This window comes from Cicer arietinum, chromosome 5 (assembly GCF_000331145.2).
Source record: "Cicer arietinum cultivar CDC Frontier isolate Library 1 chromosome 5, Cicar.CDCFrontier_v2.0, whole genome shotgun sequence".
NCBI lineage: Eukaryota > Viridiplantae > Streptophyta > Magnoliopsida > Fabales > Fabaceae > Cicer > Cicer arietinum.
The window spans coordinates 55494692-55508166 of NC_021164.2; the positions used below are offsets into that span (position 1 = coordinate 55494692).

Genomic DNA, 13475 nt, shown 5'->3' on the forward strand with positions numbered 1-13475 from the left:
TGTACCTTTACTTAATAAGTTTGGTTTCAAATGTGTATTTGAGGGAGATAAATTTATTCTCTCTAAAGGTGGTATGTTTGAAGGGAAGGGTTACCTTTGTGAGAATATGTTCAAATGTAATGTTATCAGTAACTATAATAATAATATGATTTCTGCTTATATTGTTGAGTCTTGTGATTTATGGCATATGCGACTAGGACATATTAACTTTAGAAAATTGAATGATATGATGAAATCAAATTTAATTCCGACTTTTGATAAAAATTCAAATCCATGTACTACTTGCATGCTAACTAAAATTACAAGACAACCTTTTAAAAGTGTTGAAAGAAGTTCTAAGGTATTAGATTTAATTCACTCTGATGTATGCGATTTACATGGTTGGCCTACAATTGGTGGTAAAAAGTATTTTGTCACTTTTATTGATGATTACTCTAGATTTTGTTATGTTTATTTAATGCACTCTAAGAATGAAGTTTTAGACAAATTTAAAATATTTAAAGCACAAGTAGAACTTCAACATGAAACTTTTATTAAGTGTTTTAGAAGTGATAGAGAAGGAGAGTTCTATCATCCTGAGTATTTGGAGTCCACTGATATTGTGCATCAAACAACTGCACCATATTTCCCACAACAAAATGGAATTGCAGAAAGGAAAAATAAGGTATTAGAAGAAATGGTGAATGTCATGTTATCCTATTCTGGTCTATCTAAAGGTTATTGGGGTGAAGCCATGTTAACTGCATGTTATTTGCTAAATAGATTTCCCAATAAAAGGAACAAGATAACCCCATATGAACTCTGGAAGAAAAGAAAACTCAATCTCAACTACATAAAAGTTTGGGGATGTAGAGCAATTGTTAAGGTTCCTGAACCAAAAAGAAAGTAATTGGGAGAAAGAGGAATTGAAAGTGTATTTCTGGGCTATGCTGAAAATAACAAGACCTATAGATTCATGGTTGTTGAATCTAATGACCCATATCCTATTAACACAATGATTAAGTCAAGAGATGCAATTTTTCAAGAAAATAGATTTAACTCAATTCCACATCCCAAGGAAACTTTATGTTCTAGTGTACAAAGCCTAGAAAATAATGTATCTAATAATGATACTCTGACATGTTCATAACCCAGAAGAAGTAAAAGAGTCAGAAAAGAAAAAGATTATGGCATAGACTTCTTTATGTTCCTTGTAGAAGGTACAAATGATTCCAGTAACAGTTATGGACCAATTTGCTACAATTTACAGAGTGACCCAAACACATATGAAGAGGCAACAAAGTCTCAAGACTCTTCCTTTTGGAAAGAAGCCATCCAAGAGAAAATTGACTCAATCATGGGGAATAAAACTTGGAAATTGGTAGACCTCCCACCTGGATCAAAACCAATAGGTTGTAAATGGATCTTTAAGAAGAAAATGAAAGTTGATGGTACCATTGATAAATTCAAAGCTAGACTTGTTGCCAGAGGATTTACACAAAAAGAAGGTATCGACTACTTTGATACTTATGCACCTATTGCAAGAATTGCATCCATAAGAGTGCTTTTGACACTAGCTTCTATCTACAAGTTTGTAATCCATCAAATGGATGTTAAAACTGCTTTCCTAAACGGAGAGTTAATGAAGAGGTGCATATGAAACAACATGAAGGATTTGTTATCAAAGGGCAAGAACATAAAGTGTGTAAATTGACTAAATCCTTATACGGGTTAAAACAAGCACCCAAACAATGGCACCAAAAGTTTGATAAAGTTTTTCTTTCTAATGGATACAAAGTAAATGAATCTGACAAGTGCATTTATAGTAAATTTCATAATGGAAATGGTGTTATGATTTGTTTATATGTGGATGATATGTTAATCTTTGACACCAATTTAGATGAGGTAGAAAAAACTAAAACTTTCTTATCAAAAAATTTTGATATGAAAGATTTAGGTGAAGCAGATGTGATTTTAGGAATTAAAATCATTAGAGATGGAGTAAATATTGGTTTATCTCAATCTCACTATATTGAGAAAGTGTTAAAGAAATTTGATCAATTTGATTGCAAACCTGTTACTACCCCATTTTATCAAAATGTTAGTTTACAACCACATAAAGGATGTCTTGTGGCACAACTAGATTATTCAAAGGTAATCGGATGCTTGATGTATGCCATGACATGTACCAGACCTGACATAGTATATGTTGTAGGCAGATTAAGTCGGTATACTAGCAATCCAAGTAAAGAACATTGGCAGGCTGTTAATAGAGTATTAAAATATTTGAAAGGAACAATTAACTATAGTTTAGTCTATAGTGGATATCCTTCAGTTTTGGAAGGATATACAGATGCCAGTTGAGTAACTTATGTTGAGGATCATGCTTCCACAAGTGGATGGATCTTCAACCTTGGTGGAGGTGCAGTTTCTTGGGGATCAAAGAAACAAACTTGCATTGCCAACTCCACCATGGCTGCAGAATTCATTGCCCTAGCTGCAGGTAGTAAAGAGGCATAATGGCTAAGAAATTTGTTGTATGAGATACCAATTTGGCCAAAGCCAATGGCACAAATATCCATACATTGCGATAGTCAATCCACACTATCCAAAGCATATAATCAAGTATATAATGGAAAATCTAGACATATTGGTCTAACACATAGCTATGTAAAGGATTTAATGTTAAATGGAGTAATATCCATAGTGTTTGTAAGAACTGAAAAGAATCTTGCAGATCCTTTGACGAAAGGTCTGATAAGGGACATGGTGTTGAAGACATCATTGGGGATGGGACTCAAGCCCATATCTAATTAATCATCAATGGTGGAAAATCGACTCACACTTGAGTAACATCAAGTCTTGAGTTCAATGATAAAAGTACACTACTAGAATGACTGCAAGTACTTGAATATAGATACATCCCAAAGACTGAAAGTACTTGGACCATAAGTGTAAAATTGGAAGGTTGAGTTTTACTCTTAATAGACATATAGCATAAATTTGCTGAAATACATATTATGGGTGTATTTCTGATATAGTCTACCTATGTGAGGATGAAATGAGGCCGCTTCGAAGAGTTAAAGGGCTTGACTCTTAAATTCTCATGAAAAGGGTACATGACACAAGGCATTAACAAATGTGTCATCTTTATAATTCTTTGGGATAAGTGGAACCCATAGCTTACTAAGTAGTGGTTCAAATCGTAAGATACCATTAAAAATATTGAAAAGACGCGATTGTTTATTATTGTTTATTAAAAATGAAGAGGCACAGCAACGATTCAAACCTGAATCCTCACGCGAACAGAATCACTGATTAACCATTAGACCAATGCAATGCTTTGGTAAATAACTGAACGTTATATGTATATAGCCCTTCGTAAACAGTGGCAGAAGAAGAATTGCAACTCTTTACCAAGTGACATTATTTTTCCTATAAATAAGGTCACTTCGGACAGAAAGCAAACAACGAATTCAAGTATTTGCCATCCATTTTCTTTCACTCATTCTCATATACTAAGTCAACTTATTCTTTTCTAATGCATGAGAAAAGAATAGGTAACATTATTTTGTAAAATACTATTGAAAGATATTATTTGTGTGATAATGCAAATCATATCAAGGTTTCCAAAGTACCCTGAAGGGGATTCACTGGTTATCTCATTTGCATCCGATTGATGGGGGCGAATCGAACCTAAAGACTAGTGTAACAACACGCTTTGGAATTTGCTACATATAATCTTCATCAACAACTTCACTATTAAAGTCTTGCAGCAATTGTCACCAACACATATCCAACACATTATCCCCTTCAGATGTTTTTCGACTTGAGCCAACGAAGGACCGATATGAGCAAAGCTTTAAATAGTTCATCTGTCCAGGTTTGAAATGTGTCGTTTCTCTAGAGTTTCATACAATTACATATGGGTTATGCACTCAACTTGGGTGTGGTTGAAAAAAAGTGGACTACGTGGTATTTGGGTAGTTGGTGTTAGTAGGAATTGGGTCAGTGTATCTTGATTCAAGTTGTTAGTGCTATCATGTTGGTGTTTGGACTGCAGAGGTTCAGATTGGTTACTAGAACTAGGATGTGATTTTATGATGCAAGGGAAAGTGTCGCTTATGTTTGTAATTGCATGATTTTTTTTTTTTTTTTATGGTTTGCAACTGAAAAATAAAAGTATGGCTGCAGTTTTGGAATGGACGATGTTGGAGTTTTTTTGGGTGATTGTTTATCTTGACCAAGTAGTAGAATTTCTCAATTCTCTAGTTGATCACGTCATCCAGTATTATTGATAGGTAGGTGTGAATTTATGCATGCATAGGTCTAGTTTTGTTTTTTTGTGGTTGGAATTTAATTGAAGACAAACTATTCTCCCATGTTTCCACAAACTTTGTGTGTTTTGATGTGCAAGTGGTAATTTTTTGAGTTTGCAAGTAGTGTCAGTGTTTTATAGAACTTATGTGATCCTTTTGATGACTTTTGACTATTTTATCTTTTTATATGATTAGTTTAATGGGGGACAAATGTTATTATGTCTATTGTCCCGAAGCCACTTTAGTTTTATCTTTATATCTTTGTGAGTGTATGTAATCAGAGACCCTCCATTGTTACATAGAACTATCTATCATGTGTATTGATTTGATCAAAGCTCTGTCTCAAACCTTTGGTAATGAATCCAACAAAAAAAAAGAAACCTTTGGTAATGAATCCAACAAAAAAAAGAAACATTACAATAGACAAATTATTGTCCATATAAAATAATACACTTCCTAATACATAGATCTTTCACTAAATGAGCTTTAGATTCGCTCCCACAACATTCAATAAGAAGAACATCGTAAAGGTAAGGCTTAAACCAACAATTGCAGACTTGTACCCATGAGCTCTCCTTACTCATCAAGAACCACATTTTTTCAACTGAATTCATTAGAAAAAGGCTCGAGATAGAGCCCTAGCCTCACATTTTCCATCTTGGCAATATTGATATTGATTTATAGAAGACTGTGTGTGTATGGGAGGGGGTATCTTAACCTAAAATGGTAACTATTATAATTTTCTTATATTATGTTTTCTCTTACAACTTGAGTATACTATGAATGAATGTTAGACAATCAAATGTAAATTGAACTCAATCATGTGCAAATCAAGGGACATTCATAGGATTGCATTTTTTTTATTCACATAGGATTGCACTTTGGATCAATAGATAATGGTTAAATAATTTATAAACAAATTTTCAAATAATGAATGATTTCATAGAAAGTTTTGAATCGATTTATCAAACCAAAAACCTTAAGATCTTGTGAATTAATTAAAGAATTTCATTATAAATACATAAATGGATTCACCCATTGGCTTGAATCGATTCATTAATCTTTTTTTAAGTATGTCAAAATCACTAGTCGATTAAGTTCGAGTTGCATATCAAAATTTTCAAAAAGAGTATTGTTCCAGTTTAAGAATATAAAGTTGTTCCTCTATTTATATTTTTTTTGGCCCCAAAATTGAATGGTGATCTCAGCCTATTGATTGATCTAGTTGTTCAGGTCTTATTCTAGTTTGAAGAGCCATTGCAAGTCAACCACGACAAGGTGAATAAAAGTTGTTATTGATAGAGTCATTGTGGTTCGATTTGGCAATCATATATAGCCATTGCTTATCACTTCAAGTAATGTTGATTCTTGATCCTTTAGTATTCAATTGGTCTATTGGGTCAAACTCATATTGTAAAGTTATTTGGGTCGAACCATTTGATATTGGTTTGAGCTTTTTTGGCCATGTTGGTACAACAATTAATCCAAGGTCGGGTCCAATAACGACATACTCTAAGGCGATATCCACCTTAATATGCGGTCCACCGTGTATTAGTGTTTAAAAGACACACAAAACTATAACGACAATCAACGATATTTATCATGAATATAAGTTACCAACTCTTATCGTCTTTATACTTGAGGCGATGATATGATTGATGTCGATTCGACAAGTTGAGTTTTTAGGGATACATTCACTTTCTTTCTCTTTCACTCTCACTCTCATTCTCATTCTCACCCCTCACCACACCCCTCTCCTAAAACTCCAATAACCTTTTTTTTTTCTTCCATTAATATTTTGTATGGTGTCATTTATTTTCTTCATTTCTTAACGAATTCAAATTTTTCAAAAATAAATTTCTAAATTTTATTAAATGTGCATTTTAAAGGGTGCAAAAACAAATCTACATATGAAGAAAAAAAAGTTCTTTTAGGGGTTTTTTACTCAACTTTTAGTTTTTTGAAGAGCTAGGAGTGTGTTTATTTTCATACAACACAATTTTTGTTTTTACAAATACAAAAATGGGAGGTGCCAAAATATATTAGAAGAGGGATTAAAAAACGTGGTATTTTTCAATGGCCCAGGATACTCAAACTGCACCAAATCGAACTGACAAAGAAATGGGCCCAAGGCCCACAAAGAATTCCACCGTGTTGAATTATAGTTTGGCGTCCGATTCTCCAGAAACTTCTCCTCAGACCAATCACAGCCCCACACTTCACCCTCTATATAAAAACCATCGCCACCTTCTATTCTCGTTTCTGTTGTTAACTCTTTGCGCTTGCGTTGATTCTCCATATTAGAGAACACCGATTTCTCTCATTTTCTGCTATAGTAAGTTCGAATCTCATCATTGTATGTATCTTCTGATAACGATCAGCCGATTTTTTTATCCGTCTTTTTTTTTTTGCATTCTCATGTGAAATTGAACTATCTATGCATGTATTTGAATTTTCGTATAGTTATATCGGGAATCTTCATTGCTGTTGAGATTCTCGATTTTTTGTTATATTATCGAAGATGATTTTCTTTACACTAATCATATTTTAATTTGATTTCGAGTTTTGAAGGATTTTTTCCTTGAATTTTATCGAATTGTGTTCATTGTATTGTAGAATTGTGTCCATAAGGTGTAATTGTGGAGGATATTAGAATTAGAACGTACAATTTGATTCTGAAATTTAGAAATTTGTTCGAAAAGTTAATTATTTTATTTTAGAACCATCATTTAGTAGAACAATCGGGTGTTTCGTGGATAAGTAATCGATAATTTTTCTTTCATGATCTTTGGACTTACGATGGATGTTGCAAATTCCTGCTTGTGTGTCAATTAGATGCCTGCGTATTATTTGATGAGCGAGTCAAAGTTTATTTGTACTATCTATTCCTAAAAGTATTTTTATGATATTTTGATTGGATTGGCTAGTGATTCCTTAAAATATAGTATACCTTAATATTTAGTGTAAAAGTACTGATTTTTTCTTCTTTGTGTCGGGAATTGCTTGATGATTTGTTGCAGATGTCGTATTCTCGGAGATCAAGGTTAGATGCTGAATTCTCAAATTTGTTATTTGAATTCAAGTGGTTTACGTTTTTGCAATTTGGCTTATGCGTTTGATTTTTGTGTCACAGGTATTCTCCCTCTCCTTCCCTCTCTCCATACAGGCGATACAGTAGGTCTGTGTCCAGGTCTCTTTCAAGGTCGAGATCCAGAAGCCGATCAAGGTAGGATTCCCCATCACCCCTTTCTCTTTGATGGTTGTTGGTACTTGTTATGGTTATGTGAACTATTGCTTCTCTCTTATTATATTGAATTTTCTGACTATGTGCTAAACAAACTGTTTTGTTATCGTTATTTAGGAGCGCATCACGAGATGCAGAAAATCCGGGAAACAATTTGTATGTGACAGGATTGTCTCCTAGGATCACCAAGAGAGAACTGGAGAAGCATTTTGCTGCTGAAGGAAAAGTATGGTTTTGATTTTTTTTTTATAAGCTTTAATTTATTTAATACTTGTTACTCTGTTAGTTTTAAGTTCTAACATGTTAGTTGAAGTGGCTTATTATTCCTTAAAATTTAAATATGTTGTTACTTTTGATTTGCTTGTGTAGGTGATAGATGTCCATCTGGTTGTTGATCCATGGACAAGGGCATCCCGTGGTTTTGGATTTGTGACAATGGAGACTTTAGAAGAAGCTGATCGATGTGTTAAGTATCTGGATCGCTCTGTACTTGAAGGCCGTGTTATCATGGTGGAGAAGGTATACTTAATCAACAATGTCTCATTTTGGGGCTTTGATTCTTAATTGTTTTGATTTTTATTCAACTTCATCGCATTGAAGATGTATGGATGATTTGCTTTAAATTCTTTATGAAATTTGAATGTTTTGTGCTTTCCATTTGAAGTTTCTGTGGCAGCAGGTTAGCTGTGTGAAGCAGCCCTTCATCAAACTATCAAATCACAACTAAACAAACAAATCAAATACATCAACAAGTATCAGATCGTTGGGGTTGTATGCCCTGCATTTCCCTCTTTTATATTTCTTGCATTTATATCTTGTTATTCAACGTTCCCTTAGTTTTTAAGGCTATCATTAAGACCCTGCTCTGACAAATGCTAGGGTTTAGATATATATTGAGCTTAATATTTACTATTTTGATTTTGTATTAACATTATTGACGCCTACATATTTGTGCATAGCAATGCCTTATCCTCATGCTGTTGTCTGCATTTATTGCAGGCTAGAAGACGACGCGGTCGAACCCCAACACCTGGGAAATATCTAGGTCTCAGGACTATTCGCTGTGAGTTCCATTACTTTTTCTTGTGACTTCATTTATGATTGTCCACAATTATTTTTATATTATGCTAATCCTAGTAATCTTGTCAAATACAGCATCTCGTCGCTCTCCAAGCTACTCTCCTCGTCGCTCTCCTAGCTATTCTTCTTATAGAAGAAGCTACAGTCGTTCACCTTACTGTTCAGATCGTAGTAGGAGTCGGTCTTTCTCGCCTGACTACAGACGAAGGAGGTCCTACTCTCCTGACTACAGGCGAAGGAGGGCATACTCACCATACTACAGCCGACGCAGGTCTCACTATCATTATGACCGGCACAGATCATATTCTCGTTCTCGCTCTCCGTACAGCAGGTCTCCTGTCAGTGTGCGTGACAGATCATACTCTCCCTATGATTCTAGATATCACTCACCTGATGATAGCTACTACAGAAGGTACCGTAACAGGTCGGTTTCTCGAAGTGTGTCACCCAGGCCAAGGAGGTCAAGGAGGAGCTACTCACGGAGCGTCTCTCCCATTCGAAGGAGCTACTCACGGAGCGTCTCTCCCATTCGAAGGAGTTACTCACGAAGTGTCTCCCCCAGGCCAAGGAGAAGATCAGGAAGGAGTCATTCAAGAAGCTCTAGGAGTGGTTATTCGAAACCGAAGCATTCTCGATCAAGAACCACAAGTGTGAGTGCGAGTTCAAGATCGTTTTCAAGGTCCAACACTCCAGGATCTACCTCTCCTTCAAATTGAACAACATTCTGTCCTAGATTGATTGGCTTTTAACACCTTAGTCATATTGGCTTTGAAGCATGTACAATGTAGGTGGAGTTCTTTAGTTGTGTTGAGACTCTAAAATGCTATGTTATATAACATGGGTACTGGAAATACTTTTCCATGTGTCTTTCATTTATGGTTTTCCCTTATTTTTAGAGTTATCTAAAAATATATACCCCACAAAATAATCATGTCACTTGATCATTTTATAGACATTAAGAAAATCTGATAAATGAATGAAAAAAATGGTAATTTTATCAAACTACTCGGATCAACAATTGATTTATTTTCATCGTCATAGATGTAATATACAGACATTGACAATATTAATTAGTGGGTATAATTAAAATAAAGTAATTAAAGTTGTATTAGAAATGAAAGTGATAATAATTTTAAGACATTTTTTTGTAAATATGACAATTATTTTGTGATTAAGAGAGTATAAATTATTATAAATATTTATAATTTTAATTTAGTTTGTTTTTTTTATATAAATAAAATTACATAATTACTAAAAAAAACTCCCGTGAAGTTTTGCGTTTGAATAAAAGGCATCCCAAACGATTGAAAAGATAAAATAAAAGTTTATTCTATACTTAAAAAGTAGGACAACTTGAAAAGAAATAAAATTTGATTATTTTTTTAAGAGGAGAGAGGAATGAGTAGGTATAGGAGATTTGATGGGGGAGAAACACACTTAAAAAATAATTTAATTTTTTTTAATTTAAATATAAAAACATTAAGATTCTTCTCTTTTCTTTTGAATTAAATATATTTATATTCTTTTTTAGATTAAATTACATTCGTGGTCCTTTAACTTAATTTCAGGTAACGTTTTAGTCCTTTATCTTTTTTTTTTTCCGATTTAGTCCTTTATTTTAATTTTAAATGATAATTTGATATTTTATGTTTTAAAATTTCAACAACGTTATCCTTTTTTAAAAAAAAATTCAAAAAAAAATTCAATCAAAACTCATAAAATTAATTATATTCTTCAATATAATACAAATTTCATCAAATCCGTAACACAAATCTTCAAATAAACTCATATTTTCATATTTTATTTGATATTATTAGGAATAAAAGACTAAATCGGGTAAAAAAAGAAGATAAAAGACTAAAACGTTACCTGAAATTAAGTTAAGGGACCACGAATGTAATTTAGCCTCTTTTTTTATTCACCCATCTCCATTGAATCAAACATACTTTAAAGGTGAAATAAAATTGATGTTTTTATTTTCAAAAATGTGTGTTTAATTTTAAATTAAATTTATATTTAGGAAAATAATTTTTTTGTCAAAAGAGACTCTTTTTTATCCTTCAAAAATGATTTTTTTTTTATCAACCAAAAAAGAGACTTATGATTGTGTAAATAAAAAGAGACTTATGGTTAAAGGAAAGTTTTAATATTGTTTTGCACAAATTAATAAATAAACTTAACCAATCAAAGTTTAAATAAATATTTATTGACTCACGTAGTCATTTGATAGGTAAGAGTTAGTGTTATTAATAAAAAATAATAAAAACACACTCTTTTTATTTTCAGCATATTTTTGTGTATTCACGTATATGATATATACAAAAAATAAAATGATGCAAGTTAATTAGATAATATAATTAAAAAATAAATTAATATTATATTAAAATTAAGATAATTGTATATTTTAAAATAAATATTTTTTTAAATGAATTACTTATTAAAAAATCGATACATTGATTAATATAATCTTAGAATTTGAAAACGGAACGTTGATGTAGGTACTCAATTTTAATTTTATATTTACAAGATAGCTAATTTTTCTATTTTAATTTTATATTTACAGGATAGTTAATTTCGTAAAAGTATTTTTATTTTTATTTTTAAGTTAATTTTACTTCTTAATAAATAAAAAGATAAAAAGAATTTGAAGTGAATAACTATTTATTTTTTATTATTTTTGAAAATATATCTTTATTAATTATATTTTCTTTTCTTTTCATGATAATGATTTAGTTTAAGAGTTTTTTATTAAAAAAAATGAGCACATATTTTAAAAAATGAAAATAAAAGATATTTTCATAAAATAAATGATTCATTGGAACGGTTTACTTTGCAAAAAAATTTCTTATTATATTTTTTATTTTATTTTTATTAATTTTATCTATTAATAAAAAGGTGAAAGACTTTCACAATGAACAATTGTCTATATTTTTCGAAACAATACAAATGCAAAAAGAAACTATCATTATTGTTTTTGGAAATATGTCTTCATTAACTAACATTTGATTTTATCTAGATCATAATTGTTAACTTCAAGAATCTTTTATATTTAATTTTATATTTAAAAAATAGCTAATTTTTTTATTTTTATTTTATATTTAAAAGGATAGTTAATTTTGTAAAAGTATTTCTTATTTTTATTTTTTAAATTAATTTTACTTCTTAATAAATAGAAAGGTAAAAAGAATTTGAAGTGAATAATTATCTAACTTTTTAAAAATAATAAAAATGCCAATTTTTTTTATTTATTATTTTTATAAATAGATCTTTATTAACTAATATTTTGTATTCTTTTCATGACAATGGTTTATTTTAAGATTTTTTCGTTAAAATTAAATGAGCACATATTTTAAGAAATAAAAATAAAAAATATTTTCATAAATGAAATAAACAATTCATTGGGACGGTTTACTTTTTGAAAAAATTTCCTATTATATTTTTAAAATAAAATTTGTTAATTTTATCTGTTAATAAAAAAAGTGAAAGATTTTTGTAGTAAACAATTATCTATATTTTTATAAATAATACTATTGCAAAAAAAACTATCATCATTATTTTTGAAAATATGTCTTCGTTAACTATCATTTGATCTTATCTACATCACAATTATTTACTTCAAGAATTTTTTATGAAGATAACATGGACACATGATTTAGAAATTGAAAATATGAAATTGTTTACTTCAATTGTCTTCATTTCACCCTTAGTTTTTTTTTTTTTTGGTTCAACAGAGGGGATGAGAGGGAAGAGAAGAAGAATATAGATGTGTTTGGTTTAAGAGAAGGGACAGAGAAAGATCAGTTTTAATGCTTTTGTATTTTATTTAACGAGAAAATAAATATTTTAAATAATTTTTTATTTGGTTGGTTCCCTCCGCTTCCTCCTAAATAATCTGAACAGCTTTAGGCAAGAGTTTAGAGAATAGAGTTTATGAGGGAGTGAAAGAGATAGAAATAGATAAAAATACTTTGCCTTATTTGATGAAATAATTTTGTTAGAGAATGAGGCAAAAATTCCTAAATTTTTAGATATTATAATAGCATGGAAATAGATGGAAGAAATGAGAGTTGTATTGTATTTCGAAGAAAAATAAATTCATCAAAACTCTCTTTTCTCTTTCCACTTTCTTCTTCATTTTTTTTCTAAACTTTTCCCTCGCCTTCTAAACTCCATTAAATAAAGAATTGAAAACTTACACATAAACAACAAAATTTGGATTTGAACCATAACAAACAAATTCAAAAAATCTTACCTTTTATCAATTGAAATAATGTATAATTTTGACTAAAAAATAACTATTTAATTTGTAGATTGTTAGTCTTTGAGCCAACTCTATCTAATTTGATATTATTGTAGTTTATGCAAAGGTTAGAAAAAGTAAAAAAAAAAAAAAAAGATAATAAATCTATGAGAGATTTTAGGTGAAGGGGTGTATTTTAGGCTTTTCATGTACACTATGTAAACAAAGTGGTTGAATTGTCCTCCATGCTCTTTCTAGCTCCATAAATGTCTAGTTCTATAGTGATCATTATAAGGTCTATTCTAAAATATAAAAAAAGTCGGATTTAGGTTGTGTATACTGGATAGTCACAGTCATGTGATAATCAATTCATTTCAATAGTTCAATTAACATTAAATAATTCAAATTTTTAAATCGAAATTTTTTGTTTGAAAAAAAATGTAAATGAATACATTTAATTTTTAATCAAATGTAAATGAACACATCCAACCACAATATATCTTATCCCAATTCAAAGAATTCATTCATGGACAAAGAGTTTCCTAGATGTTAGGTGAGCAAAAATAATACCATAATTTCATTTTGTTGGACTACTAATATAATATTGTATGTA

The 13475-nt window shown here is 30.7% G+C and overlaps 1 protein-coding gene across 10 annotated transcripts; it reads left to right on the forward strand.

Annotated features, from left to right (window-relative positions):
- Positions 1-6491: 6491 nt before the first annotated feature.
- LOC101510600 (uncharacterized) lies at positions 6492-9494 on the forward strand. Of its 10 annotated transcripts, none has more exons than XR_012163232.1 (8): positions 6495-6633; positions 7319-7341; positions 7432-7524; positions 7660-7768; positions 7912-8061; positions 8222-8294; positions 8542-8605; positions 8698-8819. XR_012163232.1 is itself a non-coding variant. In XM_004500161.3 (7 exons), exons 2-7 carry the CDS (start codon positions 7319-7321, stop codon positions 9336-9338), a joined length of 1080 nt encoding a protein of 359 aa, XP_004500218.1. In that variant the 5' UTR covers positions 6492-6633; the 3' UTR covers positions 9339-9494. The 10 variants fall into 10 exon arrangements, 2 of the variants coding, with proteins under 2 accessions (XP_004500218.1, XP_027190595.1); XR_001143913.3 differs by having other exon boundaries at positions 6496-6633; positions 8207-8313; XR_001143912.3 differs by having other exon boundaries at positions 6496-6633; positions 8207-8310.
- The last annotated feature ends 3981 nt before the right edge of the window (positions 9495-13475 follow it).

Bases quoted from the DNA above. Each gene is read 5' to 3' on its own strand.
- LOC101510600 (XM_004500161.3), top strand. From the start codon at position 7,319: ATGTCGTATTCTCGGAGATCAAG. The intron at 8,062-8,541 runs GTATACTTAATC...CATTTATTGCAG, and splicing joins GTGTTATCATGGTGGAGAAG to GCTAGAAGACGACGCGGTCG. The intron at 8,606-8,697 runs GTGAGTTCCATT...TGTCAAATACAG, and splicing joins AGGTCTCAGGACTATTCGCT to CATCTCGTCGCTCTCCAAGC.